This window comes from Aquarana catesbeiana, linkage group LG07 (assembly GCF_042186555.1).
Source record: "Aquarana catesbeiana isolate 2022-GZ linkage group LG07, ASM4218655v1, whole genome shotgun sequence".
NCBI classification, from domain to species: Eukaryota; Metazoa; Chordata; class Amphibia; order Anura; family Ranidae; genus Aquarana; species Aquarana catesbeiana.
In genome coordinates this window covers 11741236-11759943 of record NC_133330.1, presented here as the reverse complement: position 1 = coordinate 11759943, position 18708 = coordinate 11741236, and the positions used below count along the sequence as shown (strand labels likewise).

At 46.6% G+C, this 18708-nt stretch overlaps 1 protein-coding gene across 1 annotated transcript; it reads right to left on the bottom strand.

Annotated features, from left to right (window-relative positions):
- Positions 1 to 9969: 9969 nt before the first annotated feature.
- On the bottom strand, positions 9970 to 18646 carry CYB561D2 (cytochrome b561 family member D2). The gene is made up of 4 exons (XM_073591594.1): positions 18513 to 18646; positions 15493 to 15622; positions 14902 to 14939; positions 9970 to 12791 (listed from the first exon to the last, which is right to left on the bottom strand). The coding sequence occupies exons 2-4, from the start codon at positions 15617 to 15619 to the stop codon at positions 12291 to 12293; spliced, it is 666 nt and encodes a 221-aa protein (XP_073447695.1). The 5' UTR covers positions 15620 to 15622; positions 18513 to 18646; the 3' UTR covers positions 9970 to 12290.
- Positions 18647 to 18708: the final 62 nt, after the last annotated feature.

Genomic DNA, 18708 nt, shown 5'->3' with positions numbered 1-18708 from the left:
ACGGGCACAGTTGAGGCTGTCCTGACGGGCACAGGTGAGGCTGTCCTGATGGGCACAGGTGAGGCTGTACTGACGGACACAGGTGAGCCTGTCCTGACAGACACAGGTGAGGCTGTCCTGACGGGCACAGGTGAGGCTGTCCTGATGGGCACAGGTGAGGCTGTCCTGACAGACACAGGTGAGGCTGTACTGACGGACACAGGTGAGCCTGTCCTGACAGACACAGGTGAGGCTGCCCTGACAGACACAGGTGAGGCTGTCCTGACGGGCACAGGTGAGGCTGCCCTGACAGACACAGGTCAGACTGTACTGGCGGGCCCAGGTGAGACTGCACTGGCTACAAGAAAAACAGAAATGGAAGGCGCGCACACCTAGTGCATTACCAAAGATAATTTAATAATAAAAATGTTTTATATAAAAGTGGGTACTCACAAAATGCAACTGACAAAAGGCCATAAAAACAATGCAGAACACGGGGTACAGCTAACGCGTTTCGGGGGCGTTCCCCCTTCCTCAGGGCTAGAGACTGCACTGACGGGCACAGGTGAGGCTGTATTGACGGGCACAGGTGAGACTGTAATGACAGGCACAGGTGAGGCTGTATTGATGGGCACAGGTGAGACTTTACTAATAGGTACAGGTGAGACTGTACTGATGGGCACAGTTGAAGCTGTACTGACGGGCACGGGTGAGGCTGTATTGTTGGGCACATGTGAGGCTGTACTGAAAGGCACAGGTGAGGCTGTACTGACGGGCACAGATGAAGTTGTACTGAAGGGCACAGTTGAATCTGTACTGACAGGCACAAGTGAGACCGGCGCTGATAAAGTTGTTAATATTTATTTTTGTAACTTAGTTCTGCATAAAACTTTTAAGGGGCGTTTCATGAGATAATTTATGAGGGCGTGTTTAGGGGCGGGGCATGGTTGGGGGGTTGGGTGGGGCAACTGGTGGCGAGTAACCCTTAAGGCCGGGTTCACATCATTGTGAATTGGATGCGGGTTGTCCACATCCAATTCCCGATTGTGACCGGCTCTCTATGGAGCCGGTTCACATATCTCTGTAGGTCTGGTGTGTTTTGCACAAAAACGCTGTGCGTCTTTTGGTCCGAATTCAGCCCAACATTCGGGCTGAACCGGTGAACGTGGACGCACCGGACCAACTGCTGTGAGACGGATGCGGCGATGATGTGAACCCAGCCTAAGGCCTTGCTAGTAGCTCAGGACTTGAAATTTCGAGCCCTGATATATTGTATATATCCCCACGTGAGGTATAAGGCCTCTATCACACAGGTGATTCTATCCGGTCTGCGTGTCAGTTTTTCAGGCGGATCCGATTGGATGGTCCATGTATTCCTATGGACTTGTGTCCGTTTATACCTGCCTACCTCCAATCCTATCCAGTCTGCTAAAAAAAAAGAAAAGAAGGGAATCCATCCTCCTCCACATAGGCGGGTCAAAGGACGAGTCCCATCTAATTCCCTTATTTCACAGAGGGGAGGCTCAATAATTACACCAATGGGACAGAAACAATCTGGGCCTGCAATAAGAACTGTCTGTGTTGTCCCGCAGCAATCACTCCTAAAATGGAAGCTCTTATTTCAGTCAGTGTGAAGGACGGGTAATAGCGGGATAATCAGACATCATTGTGTACATTGTCAGACGACGCCTGAAGGCCAAACCTCCGCCTGCTGTTTACTGAGCAGCCGGTACGTGACGGTAATTACAGAATACGTGACTGGCGGAATTACAGCTTTCTAAAAATCCAAACTCGGCTCGTGTAGAAGAAAGAGAAACGAAATCCTCTGCATGCAATTTACAGTGAGGGGAAAAAAAGGATCGGCTGCTGATTTTGTACATTTGCCCCAAAGACAAAGAATCGATCAGTCTATAATTTTATTGGTCAGTTTAATATAACAGTGAGAGACAGAATAACAACAAAAATATCCAGAAAAACACATTTCAAAAAAGTTATAAAATAGATTTGCATTTTAATGAGTGAAATAATTATTTTATCCCCTATCAATCAGCAAGATTTCTGGCTCTTCTATACAGGTAATGAGCTGAGATTAGGAGCACTATCTTAAGGGAGTGCTCCTAATCTCAGCTTGTTACCTGTATAGAAGACACCTGTCCACAGAAGCAATCAGATTCCAATCTCTCCACCATGGCCAAGACCAAAGAACCGTCCAAGGATGTCAGGGACAAGATTGTAGACCTACACATGGCTGGAATGGGCTACAAGACCATCACCAAGCAGCTTGGTGAGAGGGTGACTTGGTGCGATTATTCACAAATAGAAGAAACACAAAATAACTGTCGATCTCCCTCAGTCTGGGGCTCCATACAAGATCTCACCTCGTGGAGGTTCAATGATCAGGAGAACGGTGAGGAATCAGCCCAGAACTACACAGGAGAATCTTGTCAATGATCTCAGCTGGGACCATAGTCACCAAGAAAACAATCAGTAACACACTACACCGTGAAGGACTGAAATCCTGCAGCGCCCGGCAGGTCCTCCTGCTGAAGAAATCACATGTACAGGTCTATCTGAAGTTTGCTAATGAACATCTGAATGATTCAGAGGAGAACTGGGTGAAGGTGTTGTGGTCAGAGGAGACCAAAACCGAGCTCTTTGGCATCAACTCAACTCACCGTGTTTGGAGGAGGAGGAATGCTGCCTATGACCTCAAGAACACCATCCCCCACCGTCATACATGGAGGTGGAAACATTATGGTTTGGGGGTGTTTTTCTGCTAAGAGGACAAGACAACTTCACCACATCAAAGGGATGATGGACGGGGCCATGTACCGCCAAATCTTGGGTGAGAACCTCCTTCCCTCAGCCAGGGCATTGAAAATGGGTCGTGAATGGGTCTTCCAGCATGACAATGACACAAAACACATGGCCAAGGCAACAAAGGAGTGGCTCAAGAAGAAGCACATTAAGGCCCTGGAGTGGCCTAGCCAGTCTCCAGACCATAATCCCATAGAAAATATGTGGAGGAAGTTGAAGGTTCGGAGTTACCAAACATCAGCCTGGAAACCTTAATGACTTGGAGAGGATCTGCAAAGAGGACAAAATCCCTCCTGAGATGTGTGCAAACCTGGTGGCCAACTCCAAGAAACGTCTGACCTCTGTGATTACCAACAAGGGTTTTGCCACCAAGTACTAAGTCATGTTTTGTGAAAGGGTCAAATACTTATTTCACCCATTGAAATGCAAATCAAATTTATAACTTTTTTGAAATGCGTTTTTCTGGATATTTTTGTTGTTATTCTGTCTCTCATTATTACAATAAACCAACCATTAAAATTATAGACTGATTGTTTCTTTGTCAGTGGGCCAAACGTACAAAATCATCAGGGGAGCAAATACTTTTTCCCCCCTCACTATATCGACATGACAAGGATTGTAGCTGATTCTTACCGGCTCCTGTTCTGGAGATGCCAAGCCATTCTAGCCGCTTCTTGCTGCGTTCCTGTGTGGTTGGATGAACGGTACACAAAAGTTTCCAGCTCATAGGAATGGCTCTACAAGTGGCGATTGCATCTCGGACAGTTCGGGCTGCAAGAAGCATCCCAGGTCCTGGGAGTTCTGACATCACACGGCAATTCAATGGAAGTTCCTCTGGAAAGGCAGTGATTGGTTCTTACCCCTTGTGGCCGTAACCAACCGAGGTGGCAGCTGCTGATGTCACATTTCTATCGAACCACATGTGAGCGCCAAGTGGGAGGGACCACCTGCTTTAATCACATGATCAGCCCCAGTGGCGGCCATTCCATAAGAGGTGCAGCCCCCCTAATCTCCATGCAGGGCGCCGGACGCATGGATTTCAATGGGGATTTTCTTTTTTTGAAGCACGTGATTGGAGCTGGAGGCTCTAATTGGCTTTAAAAAGGGTGGGCTCGGGGCGCAGAGCCCACCCACTTGCGTGACAATAGCGAATTTATATTCGCTATTGTATTCCTGCTTCTCCTCCTGACCAATCAGGAAGCGGGTCTTAAGACCCAATTGGCCAAGAGAAGCAAACTTATTGGCCAGTAGGAGAAGCAGGGGGGAAGCCGCCGTGGAGTAGAAGCAGGGAGGAAGCCGCCCGTGACCTGGATGGGGTAAGTAGTGCTGGATAATCGAGCGGGGGGCCTAAAAGTGAACTAACACTGCATACCCTAACCATCACCACCCCCCACCCTACCCCCGCCTTGGGTCCGGGGATGCTGAGCTGTCACTTCCTCTTCTCCGCGCAGTGCTTCCGGGATGGATCAGAGTGGTTTCCGATTGGTCAGCGCCGTCACAAAGCATCAATCTGGTCTGACAAGGAAGCATTGCACAGAGAAGGGTGGGGATTTAATATCCGGCTGTGCGGGCACTGACAACTCAGAATCCACGGAGGTAAGTAAAGCAGGGACCGGGGGTGGGGTGGGGGGGTGTATAGTTCACCTTTTCTGTAAATCTTTTATTTTATCCTATGTTAGCTTGTTTCTTGGCCCTGATGAAGGGGGAGTGGACCCCAGAAACACGTTGCTATAATCTTATGACCTCTTGTGCGAAGTAAGGATTTCCAGTGCTTATGGTTTTTGTGGAGCTCCCATTTTCTGCACACTACGGAGACCCCCAAACATATCATCCCCAGCTGATAGAGAAAACTCAGATCTAAAATCTTCTCCTTCCTGCTTCGAGGTCCAGAGCTCCACCAACACAACGATTGTTAATCGAGAAAGGAGAGGAGAATGTGGGACTTTCTATGAATCGTGCAGCCAAGGAGATAACACGGCAGGGTGTGTCCGGTGGATAATACATAATTGATAAGAAGAAAGGCAGGAGTCCACAACAATGATATTTGGAATTAAAAATGACATTAATAGAGGGGTTTTATCCTCCCATGGACACGGTGCACCATATGGACTTCATTGTCCATTCAGGTATAATTGTCGTAGTCTTCCCCTTTCTCTCTTTTCTACCTTGTTTTCTCTTTTTGCATCATTGTGCCCTGGGTTTACGTTTTGGTTGCACCCACTTTTATCCCTCTCTATGGGATATATTATACAGCGGAACCTCGGTTTGCGAGTAACGCGGTTAATGAGCGTTTCGCAAAAACGAGCGCTGTATTTCTAAAAATCCTAACTCGGTTCGCGAGTGTTGTCTCGCAAAACCAGCAGGATTCAGGCCAAAAGCGGTGTGCAGTACCGCTTTTGGCCTGAGGTGGGGGGGGGCGCCTGAGCAGAGCAGAAAGTCGCCGTTCGGAAATGCACGGAAAGGCCCGAGGACAGTACGGCTGACCTCGGCAAACCTCGGAATGGCTCGTGAACGGAGTCTTGCCGAGGTCAGCCGAAGTGTGCTTGGACCTTTTCGGACGTTTCCGAGGCTCTCCGGCGCCCCACACCCCCCCCCGGCCTCTGGCCGCATGCGGTATTGCATCCCATTGAAGTCAACGCGGAACGAATTGTTTTCGTTTCCATTGACTTCAATGGGAAAACTCGCTTTGACATGCGAGTACATTGAATTAGGAGCATTCTCCTGAAACGGATTATGCTCGTAATCCGAGGGTCCACTGTATTATAATATATATATTTTTCACCAGTCTACTACCTTATTCTCACTCTATGGCACAGTATTTCTACCTATTTATTTTGTCCTGGCCACAGCACCCACCTATCCACTTTAACATGTTTATTAGATACTCTTATCCCACTTTATATATTACATTATATACATTTTTTATAGATGGCTTTGCTGACATAATTTACATACTGGATCTTGTTACCGGGAACTGCTGGTCTCAGCTGTCCAATTCCATCCAGTTTCCGTGGTATATTCTGCCTCAGCTCCCGTGGCTGGTGATGACCCTCCCCGCTGGCCTCCGGCCTCCCATGCTTGCACCCACTGCTGGTCTCTAGGTATGATTGGATATATACATTTATCTCCATTTTTTCCCATCTTCCTTGTATAGATGGATTTATAACTACCCCTATATCACTGTCATTTTTAATTCCAAATATCATTGTTACAGACTCCCGCCTTTTCTTCTGCTCCTGATGAGTGGCGTTTAGCCATGAAAAGCGTCGAGCTATTAGATGCCTTTCTTAACCACTTGCCGACCAGCCGCCGCAGTTGTACTGCGACCCACGTGGCTCGGCTGCGCGAATCGCTGTCATGTTACGCCGCTTCTAATTGTGGCCACTAGGGGCGGGCGTGCCCCCCCCCCCCCCGGAGCCGATGCGAGCTCCCGCGATCGCTCGTGACACGGCGTAAACACAGAGATCCCGGTTCTCTGAGGGGAGAAGAGACTGATCGTGTGTTCATACTAAGTATGGACCATCTCTTCCCCTAGCAAGTCCCATCCCCCCCCCCCCCTTCAGTTAGAACACATAGCAGGGAACACAGTTAACCCCTTGATCGCCCCTTAGTGTTATTAACCCCTTCCCTGCCAGTGACATTTTTACAGTAATCAATACATTTTTATAACAGTGATCGCTGCATAAATGGCAGTGGTCCCAAAAATGTGTCAAAATTGTCCGATGTGTCCGCCATAATGTCGCAGTCATGATAAAAATCACAGATCGTCGCCTGTGTGTGTGTGTATATATATATATATAGAGAGAGAGAGAGAGAGAGAGAGAGAGAGAGAGAGAGAGAGAGAGAGAGAGAGAGAGAGATATCTATCTCTATATTATATATATACACATATATACACACACACACACATTCATATATATATTACACACACACATACATACATATTACACACACACACACACATACATATATATTACACACACACACATATATATATTACACACACACACACATATATATATTACACACATACATACATATATATTACACACACACACACACACACACATACATATTACACACACACACACACACACACACATATATTACACACACACACACACATACATACATATATATTACACACACACACACACACACACACACACACACATACATACATATATATTACACACACACACATACATATATATTACACACATACATACATATATATTACACACACACACACACACACACATACATATATATTACACACACACACATACATATATATTACACACACACACACACACACACACATATATTACACACACACACACACACACACACACACATACATACATATATATTACACACACACACACACACACACACACACACACACACATACATACATATATATTACACACACACACATACATACATATATATTACACACACACACACACACACACACACACACACACACACACACACATACATACATATATATTACACACACACACACATACATATATATTACACACACACACATACATATATATTACACACATACATACATATATATTACACACACACACACATACATACATATATATTACACACACACACACATACATATATATTACACACACACACATACATATATATTACACACACACATACATATATATTACACACACACACACATATATATTACACACACATATATATTACACACACACACACACACACACACACACACACACACACACGTGATCCTGTGCAGCGTGGCCGCCCTGTAGCAGTAAGGCCACGTTTCCACTATTGCGACCACAAAGTCACGCGATTTAGGGTGCAACTTTGATGTGACTTTGAGTGACTTTACAGTCTCTGGATCAAAGTCGCACACAAACCTTTTCAAAGTCGCTGCAACTTTAAGTTGCATGGATGGAAATGGGTGCCATTGTGAAATCAATGGGCCGTCACTTGTCATGCGACTTTATGTGTCTAAAGTCGCATGACAAGTTGCACTAGTGGAAACAGGCATTTGGGGAAAGCAACGATGCATTGCTCTGATTGGACCTGACCGAGAGGAGTCGGCCTCATACCACAGCAACGGAATGACCCCCTCCTGACAGTCATGATTTCACCAATACACCAAGCCTTGTGTTTTATTATGGGACACTTTTCGGCTCTCTTCAGGTTATCGTTCAGTAAAATGCAGATTGCGATGCACATCGGGGTGCCATTAATTTAAACATCACCCCAACGCACTATTAGAGTAGCCGGCAACACATATGCACCGCAGCAAACTACAATGCACCTCCTGCCATAACACACGGCTAAAACATCTCATCTGGGAAGATTTTGGGGGGTGTCTTCTGTAGGAATTTGTGGCCATTTGAGAGGTCGGGTACTGATGTTGGATGAGAAGACCTGGCTCACCATCGGCATTCCAAGCCACCCCAAAGGTGATCAGTAGGGATGAGGCCGGAGCTCTGTACAGGACACGCGAGTTCCTCTAAAGTACCAAACTGGTCAGACCAGGTCTTTATAGAGCTGGGGCTTTGTACACAGGGGGGGTGGGGCAGTCATGGTGGAGCGGAAAAGGGTCTACAATGTCTTTGTATGAAGAAGGATTACCACAAATCTTCACAGGAGACACCTCATTTTCTACATCAGGGGTTCCCAAACTTTCTAAACAAAGGGTCAGTTCACTGTCCTTCAAACTTTAGAGGGGGCCGGACTGTGACCAGTGGGAGCAAAAAGTGACCTCGCTTGAATCTGTGGTCAGTGGGAGGAACAATGTCCCAATGTTAGGTGTCAGCGGGAGGAATAGTGCCCCATCATTGGTGTCAGTGGGAGGAATAGTGCCCAGTCATTGGGAGGAATAGTGCCCCATCATTGGTATCAGTGGGAGGAATAGCGCCCCATCATTGGTGTCAGTGGGAGGAATAGTGCCCCATCATTGGGAGGAATAGTGCCCCATCATTGGTATCAGTGGGAGGAATAGTGCCCCATCATTGGGAGGAATAGTGCCCCATCATTGGTATCAGCGGGAGGAATAGTGCCCCATCATTGGTATCAGTGGGAGGAATAGTGCCCCATCATTGGTATCAGTGGGAGGAATAGCGCCCCATCATTGGTGTCAGTGGGAGGAATAGTGCCCCATCATTGGGAGGAATAGTGCCCCATCATTGGTATCAGTGGGAGGAATAGTGCCCCATCATTGGGAGGAATAGTGCCCCATCATTGGTATCAGTGGGAGGAATAGCGCCCCATCATTGGTGTCAGTGGGAGGAATAGCGCCCCATCATTGGTATCAGTGGGAGGAATAGCGCCCCATCATTGGTATCAGTGGGAGGAATAGCGCCCCATCATTGGTATCAGTGGGAGGAATAGCGCCCCATCATTGGTATCAGTGGGAGGAATAGTGCCCCATCATTGGTGTCAGTGGGAGGAATAGTGCCCCATCATTGGGAGGAATAGTGCCCCATCATTGGTATCAGTGGGAGGAATAGTGCCCCATCATTGGGAGGAATAGTGCCCCATCATTGGTATCAGTGGGAGGAATAGCGCCCCATCATTGGTGTCAGTGGGAGGAATAGTGCCCCATCATTGGTGTCAGTGGGAGGAATAGTGCCCCATCATTGGGAGGAATAGTGCCCCATCATTGGTATCAGTGGGAGGAATAGTGCCCCATCATTGGGAGGAATAGTGCCCCATCATTGGTGTCAGTGGGAGGAATAGTGCCCCATCATTGGTATCAGTGGGAGGAACAGTGCCCCATCATTGGTATCAGTGGGAGGAATAGTGCCCCATCATTGGTATCAGTGGGAGGAATAGTGTCCCATCATTGGTATCAGTGGGAGGAATAGTGCCCCATCATTGGTGTCAGTGGGAGGAATAGTGCCCCATCATTGGTATCAGTGGGAGGAATAGTGCCCCATCATTGGTGTCAGTGGGAGGAATAGTGCCCCATCATTGGTATCAGTGGGAGGAATAGTGCCCCATCATTGGTATCAGTGGGAGGAATAGTGCCCCATGGCTGGTGTCAGTGGGAGAGCATCAACTCCCAGCTTGTAATCACTGCCCTCTGATAAAGAGCCCAAATTGTGTGAATGTGTCTTCAAGACTTTTAAAATGAAATAAAAAGAAAATAAACTGTTAAAAAGTAAAAAATTCCCTTTTATTCTTACATGGAAATGACATCATAGTACATCTTAGCAGAGAAGCGTTTCAGATTATAAGTGAGAAGCAAACCTGGAACCTTGCTGAGCAGACAGACAGACATGACCCGTCACCTTTATGTCCGGGTGGTTTTACCTTTGGTACACGTTGTCTTTTGAGGCACGTCCCCCCCCCCCCCCTCCCCCCCAGTGCAGCCCACCTGACCCATAACCCACCTCTGCCCCTCTTCACTGTCCCAGCCTTTCTTCCTAAAGTGTGGTCACATGTCACCGCCCCACTCATTCCCATAAGATGGCGCCATCCAGTGGATTACAGGCTGTATAGGCCGGTTGCGGGGCACACAGAAAAGACTGCTGAAATGGGGACCAAGGTAAGTGATGGACCAGGTGGGCTGCACTCAGGGACGTGGGGGAGGGAGGGGGAGGGGGAAGAAGCCTTTTAAAAAAAACCAAAAAGGTAGAAAGTCACCTTTGAAATGTGAACTTCATTCAAACTGACCCACAGCCAGCATTTGAACCCTCGTCTTGCAATGCGTCTTTTGTATCGGGTTGTCATACTAGCTGACCCTCCGCGGCTGCCGGGACCTGAGCGCGAGCCTGCGACAATGAAGCCAGTGTGTTCCCAGCTCCGCCCTCTCTGTCTCTGAGCTCACTGTAGCCCCGCCCCACAGACATAATATCATGAGAGGGAAGGGGAGTGGACAGAATCATAGGACGAGAGGCTGCAGTCCTGTACAATGTAAGAGTCCCTCTGAATTATCTTCATTAGCCGAGGGGAGCAGCTCACAGTTTTGTTCGTCTCGGAGGCACATCGATGTCTTGCAGTTTCAGGTCTCTGAAAAAAAAATAATTTAGAAGCAGAATTTTGTTCCCATAAAAATGCTGAGTCCGTCCATTCTAAAAATAGAAAAAAAAATATTGCGTGGTCCGGGGGGAAGGGGTGGGGATGTAACAACACTCCAACATCAAAGCAAAGGGACCGGCCGCACTCAGATGACATCGGCATGGATAAAAAAAAAAAAAAAAAAAACAAAAAAAAACACCTTTATTGTTCTGGAGAATGTCTGCCCAGACCATCCTGGCTGACGCGTTTCACCTGAAGAGCCATTTTTGGGTGAGACACGAGTGAGGAGACCTTCTGTATTCAATGTCCAGGACAAAAAATTTTTTATCCATGCACTCAGATGATATCAGCACGAAAAAAACTTTATTGTTCAAGAAAATTAAAACAAATGTCTGCCAAACCTCTCCTAACTCCGACTCGTTTCACCTCAAGAGCCCTTGTAGGGTAAAACATAAGTGAAGAGGGTCTGGATGTCCAGAACAATAAAGTTTTTATGCATGCACTCAGATGACATTAGCATGGATACAACTTTATTGTTCTGGAAATTGAACAGAAGGTCTGCCCACTCCCTCATTACTATAGTGCGTTTCACCTGGAGAACCGTGTTTGGCTGAAATGTTAAGTGAGGCGGGTCTGGATAGACCTTCTGTATGTATTGTCCGAAACAATAAAGTTGTATCCATGCACTCAGATGACAACGGCATGAATAAAACTTCATTGTTCTGGAAAATGAATACAGAAGTGTGCGGAGAACCTCCTGACTGACGCATTTCACCTGAAGAGCCCTGTTTGGGTGAAACATGAATGTGGAGGGTCTGGGTAGACCAGACCTTCTGTATTCAATGTTCAGAACAATAACATTTTATCCATGCACACAGATGATATCAGCATAGAGAAAACTTTATTGTCCCTGACATTGAATAGAGAAGGTCCTCTCAGACCCTCCTGACTGATGCGTTTCACCTGAAGAGCCCTTATAGGGTGAAATATAAGTGAGGAGGGTCTGAATAGACCTTCTGAATTCAATGTCCAGATCAATTATTATACAGGATTTACATCCTGTTTGGGCAAGACACATCTGAGGTCTAGGTATACCTTCTGTATTCAATGTCCAGAACAATAAAGTTTCATCTATCTGAACATCATTAGTGTGTGGCCAGTCTCTTTGCCTTTGGCATGGTGGGGGGTGGGGGTTGGGAAGCTCCATTTAGCTGGCACTGTTGCCTACAGCTGTGGGCAAACCATGGTTTTGGAAGCGGTGGCCCTTTCTGAGATTTTCGGAAGATGCGCCATGTTGGGGAAGAGATGGACGGTGCCAATCGTCAGATGTGCCCAGCAGACCTCATGCTGGCCATAATGGTGGAATAGCAGATTTGCGCCCGAAGCATCAGAGGTGGCAGCGACATCCCCTTCCTCCCGTTGAAGGATCAGACATGGTGTGACTCCTCCTCTCCTCAGGACTGGCTCCTTTTGCGGTAGAGGTAGGCGTTACTCACTTGGTTCATGACGACCAGGCCGGTGAGAAGCGGAGAGAGGGCACATAAGTACCAGGCCATCCCGGTGACATTGGCGGTGAACCACAAGGAGCACATTCCCAGCATGAGGCTGCCGCACGCCAGCAGGTAGCCCAGGAGGCCGGACGTGGCGTGGTAGAGCTTCCGAGTGGCCAATGTCCAGCGCTGCACCAGTTTAGGGTAGAGTAGGGTCACCCCACCCAGATTCTGGACCGCAGTACACAGCACAGTCAGCAGGCCCACCAACCCGTGCCAGGTGGAAAAGTGGGGCTTCTCCTGGTATACTTTGTTGGTGTAGATTATACCCAGGCCCAGCAGGGCGCAGAGCACCGCCAGTAGCTGCAGCACCCAGTGGGCTCGTGTGCGGGCCTTCCGAGACAGGGAATGCAGCAGGGAATCAGGTGAGAAAACCATGATGGCCTCAGTCATGAAGAAGGAGAACTGCGGAGAGAAGAATCACATTGAGTGTCCAGATAAAATGGAGGTGCAACTTGTACAACTATCACCAAAGATCAGCCCCTCCCCCCATGCCAGGGTGGTAAGTGTAACCCTGAACTCTGACCTCTCTTTCTGGCTCCAAATCCAATCACTGACCAAGGCTTCACCTCCGTAACTTTTCTTCTTAACTAACCAACTTCACCAACCTACTAATCCACTCCCTCGTTATCCCTTGCCTCAACTTATGCAACTCCCACATTGGCTGACCTCTACAAAGACTATGCTCCAATCAGTCCATCATGAATGCTGCTATCAGGTTTATCCACCTTACCAACCACTCAGTGTCCTCCTCCCCCCTCTCTGCCAATCCAATCACTTGCCTCCATTTACTGTCTTCAATCCCCCTCTGCCAATCCCCATACAGGCTTCCGCTCAGTGTCCTCCACCCATCTCTTCCAATCCCTCCACTGGCCGTCCCTTCCATTGACCTCCGCTCAGTGTCCTCCACCCATCTCTTCCAATACCTCCACTGGCCGTCCCTTCCATTGGCCTGCGCTCAGTGTCCTCCACCCATCTCTTCCAATCCCTCCACTGGCCGTCCCTTCCATTGGCCTCCGCTCAGTGTCCTCCACCCATCTCTGCCAATCCCTTCACTGGCCGCCCTGCAGTGTCCTCCACCCCTCTTTGCCATTCCCTCCACTGGTGTCCACTCACCCAACCAATAAAATACAAAGCCACACAACTCTGGCCCGCCCTACATCAACAACCCCATCATAATATTACCCAAACTATCCTCTTCATTCCTTCCAAGACCTCCTGATCTCTCCCTCTTGTCTCCTCCTCCCATGATCAATTCCAGGACTTCTCCAGAGCCTCTCCCATCCTATGGAGCTCTCTGCCCCAATCTGTCTGACTATCACCTACTCTGTCTACTTTTAGAAGAATATCATTATTACTACCACTAAACATGATTTGTAATAATAATCATCCTGTATAATAATAATATTCAGGATTTTTTATTAACAGCAACAACATAAATCGTGAATCATAAAAATATAAATTGTGCATAATAATCATAACTATTATGATTATTCAGGATTTATATTTATGATTAATAATCAACCTGTATAATAATAATAATAATAATAATAATATAAATCCTGTATAACAGTAATCATCCTGTATAGAATAATAATACTGTATAATGATATAAATCATGAACAATAATATAAATTGTGAATTATAAATATTATTACTACACAGGATTCATATAATGATTATTAATAATAATAATAATACTACGTCATTCAAAAAAAATGTCCTCTGTTTTTTATAAAATCTCCCCAGTAATGGCAGATCCACAACCTCCTGGCTGTGACTTTTGAAATACTTTATATAAGGAACAGAGTGATTATTATTTTTATGATTATTAGTACAAGGGGTCTTCAAAAAGTTCTTATATAAAACATTTTTGAAGACCCCTTGTACTAATAATCATAAAAATAATAATCAATCTGTCCTTTATATAAAGTATTTCAAAAGTCACAGCCAGGAGGTTGTGGATCTGCCATTACCGGGGGAATAAACTGGGGAGATTTTATAATGCGCTTGTCTCCTAACACCCCCCTTCCCCCCAAAGCAGATCTGTCAATAACTTAAGACTCCATTATTAAATCCCAGACATGTCACAATATACAGCAACAGGATCAGAACCAGAAAAGCTCCACCTTTCATCATCGTAAAAGCCGTCCTTCAGCCAGTGACTTTTCCTAACCTGAGATGATGTCATCCATCTGCTGCAGGCAGTAGGAAGCATTTCCTCAGTCTCCCCCTCTCCCCTCCCCCCAGTCATCGGACAGCAATATCATAACTTTGTTATGGGGGAGAAGCTGTAACAGGAGCTGATCGTTGTCAGACATTAGTAAACTCAGGTCCTTGTTCAGGTAATGCTTTTTATAGGGTGACACAGGTTCTGTCCCTGTCGCCCCAATAGTGTTCCTGGGTTGTCATCCCGTCACAATGGCCCATGATGGGAACTACAAGCGGTTGTTCCTACACACATTACACAGACACGGCCCACTGTTGTCACTAATTTTACAAGGGGGTCACTCACCGCCAGGGTCATGAGGAAAGGGTGCCAGGAGAAAAGAGCTGAAATCAAAAACAAAGAAATTATTAATAGAAATAGTAAAGAAAAAAAAACAACTTTGTAAAACAAATTAGGTAGATAGAGGTTCACAGCCCTTGGTGGAGTTCTTCCTTAAAGGATAAGTCCACCCTAAAACTAAAATCCCGGCATCTACAGACATCCACGATCTAACACTAACCCATCTAGCCCTATAAAGAAGAAATCAGTACACATACCTTTTCTGAAGCCGATCGACCTGATCGCCAGCAGAAAATCTGCAGAAGACGCAGCCGACGGCTGTGAAATGAATGGGGAGTGACGTCACCCATAGAGTTACTATGGGGGCTTCCGTTGATGGCTGTGTCCTCTGCACACCACTGCTTATACACCTAGTTCCCCATTAATCTCCCCGGCCCCCCCCCTCCCAGCTCATTTCTCCACCCCACTTATCCCCCTCCGCTTTTTCTCCTCTCACCTCCATCACCCCCCCCAGCCTTCCACCTAATCAGCCCCCCCCCCCGCGTCTCTTCTTCCCTCTACTGATCTCTGTTGTGTCGCCCCCCCCCTCATACTCACATGATCCAGGTTTAGAGACATAAATCATGAAGATGGTGAAAGCGAAGGTGGTGAGGTGAGCGGTGGCCCCGGATATCACCCGCAGGGTGCGGTGAACCCGCGTTTCACTTTCCACACTCTGAGCCATGACCTGCGAGGAAAGACAATGTGACATGGAAGATCTGCCTGGTACCCCCATCTCCTCCCCCCCACCCCACCATGTACTCATGGGTCAGATGGTAGATGCACCAACTAGAAATAAAACATTAGTGGATCTACTGATTACCAACAATACAGACCTGATCACGGATGTGGAAATACGGGGCAATTTAGGTAACAGTGATCACAGGTCAATTGGCTTCAGTATAAATCACACAAATAGGAAACATAAGGGGAATACAAAGACACTGAATTTTAAAAGAGGCGACTTCCCTAAACTACAAACCTTGCTAGAAGGCAGAAATTGGGATAAAATCTTAGGAACAAAGAATACGGAGGAGAGATGGGTTTGCTTTAAGAGCATATTAAAGAAGGGCATTAGCCAATGTATCCCATTGGGTAATAAATTTAAAAGAGCGAACAAACATCCTGGATGGCTTAACTCCAATGTAAAAATGCATATAAAAGCAAAGGAGAAGGCCTTCAAAAAATACAAGGTTGAGGGATCATCATCAGCATTCAGACTTTATAAAGAATACAACAAGAAATGTAAGGGTGCAATTAGGACGGCTAAGATAGAGCATGAAAGACACATAGTGGAGGAGAGCAAAAAAAAAAAAAAAATCACAAGAAATTCTTTAACTATGTAAACAGTAAAAAAAGGGAGGACAGACCATATTGGCCCCATAAAGAATGAGGAAGGACATCTGGTTACAAAGGATGGGGAGATGGAGAAGGTATTGAATTTATTCTTCTCCTCAGTCTTCACGAGTGAATCGAGGGGCTTCAGTAACCTTAACTGCAGTGTTTATCCTCATGACACAACACAGGAAGCACCTCCATGGTTAACAGAGGACAGAATTAAAATTAGACTTGAGAAACTTAACATTAATAAATCACTGGGACCAGATGGCTTTCATCCGAGGGTACTTAGGGAACTCAGTCAAGTAATTGCCAGACCGTTGTTCCTAATTTTTACAGATAGTCTACTGACTGGAATGGTACCAGCTGATTGTAGAAAAGCCAATGTAGCACCAATATTTAAAAAGGGCCGAAAATACATCCCTGGGAATTACAGACCAGTTAGCCTAACATCAATAGTATGTAAACACTTGGAGGGGATGATAAGGGACTATATACAAGATTTTAGTAATAAGAACGATATCATTAGCAGTAATCAGCATGGATTCATGAAGAATCGTTCTTGCCAAACCAATCTATTAACCTTCTATGAGGAGGTGAGTTGCCATCTAGATAAAGGAAGGCCCGTAGACGTGGTGTATCTGGATTTTGCAAAAGCATTTGACACAGTTCCCCATAAATGTTTACTGTACAAAATAAGGTGCGTTGGCATGGACCATAGGGTGAGTACATGGATTGAAAACTGGCTACAAGGGCGAGTTCAGAGGGTGGTGATAAATGAGGAATACTCGGAATGGTCAGGGGTGGGTAGTGGGGTCCCCCAGGGTTCTGTGCTGGGACCAATCCTATTTAATTTGTTCATAAACGATCTGGAGGATGGGGGAAACAGGTCAAACTTTGTATTTGTGGACGATACTAAGCTAAGCAGGGCAATAACTTCTCCGCAGGACGTGGAAACCTTGCAAGAAGATCTGAACAAATTAATGGGGTGGGCAACTACATGGCAAATGAGGTTCAATGTAGAAAAATGTAAAATAATGCATTTGGGTGGCAAAAATATGAATGCAATCTATACACTGGGGGGAGAACCTCTGGGGGAATCTAGGATGGAAAAGGACCTGGGGGTCCTAGTGGATGATAGGCTCAGCAATGGCAAGCTGCTGCTAACAAAGCAAACAGAATATTGTCATTAAAAGGGGGATCAACTCCAGAGATAAAACGATAATTCTCCCGCTCTACAAGACTCTGGTCCGGCCGCACCTGGAGTATGCTGTCCAGTTCTGGGCACCAGTCCTCAGGAGGGACGTACTGGAAATGGAGCGAGTACAAAGAAGGGCAACAAAGCTAATAAAGGGTCTGGAGGATCTTAGTTATGAGGAAAGGTTGCGAGCACTGAACTTATTCTCTCTGGAGAAGAGACGCTTGAGAGGGGATATGATTTCAATTTATAAATACTGTACTGGTGACCCCTCAATAGGGAGAAAACTTTTTCGCAGAAGAGAGTTTAATAAGACTCGGGGCCACTCATTACAATTAGAAGATAAGAGGTTTAACCTTAAACAACGTAGAGGGTTCTTTACTGTAAGAGCGGGAAGGATGTGGAATTCCCTTCCACAGGCGGTGGTCTCAGTGGGGAGCATTGATAGCTTCAAGAAACTATTAGATAATCACCTGAATGACCGCAATATACAGGGATATGTAATGTAATACTGACATATAATCACACACATAGGTTGGACTTGATGGACTTGTGTCTTTTTTCAACCTCACCTACTCTGTAACTATGTCCCCCCCCCCATCATCATCTCCCCTTTATCATCCCAAGACACTGATGGGGCTCTAACCCTTCCATACTCCACCCACAGCTGGAATACACGGACATTACATACAAGAGGTACTGAGCACAGATCACACAATGTAACTCCAGGGGACACCACACACAGGAAGTTCTGTCAAAGTTGTGCTGGTTGTCACCTCCACTGCTCCATGACAGCCAATCCCAGAAACCCCGCCCAAGGCTGAGCCAATCAAATGGGGCCTGTGTTAGGATGCCGGAGTGTGGGCTGTATATGGAAGGGGGTGGGGAGAGGACCCCCCCCCCCCCCCCCCAATATTAATATTATCCCGACATTGTGGTGTAGCCCTCCTCCCCCAGTCTAATGCTCTTCCCAGCTCCACCCCAGTGTACAGGAGACACAATGTATCCTCTCCTTCCCCTGGGACACAATGTAACAACTCACCCTCAGCTGTCATCGGGCACCTGGCCACTCACTTCCGGTGTCCGCGCTCCGCTTTACTATTGGACGAGCGCCCTGCCACTCTCCAGATGCGCCCGCCCCCCTTATCCGCCTTTTCCGGGTTCAGCTCGGTTTTCAAACAGAAGGAACACACCCAATTAAAATGGAGGGGGCGGGCCAAAGCGAGACGCGTAACCAA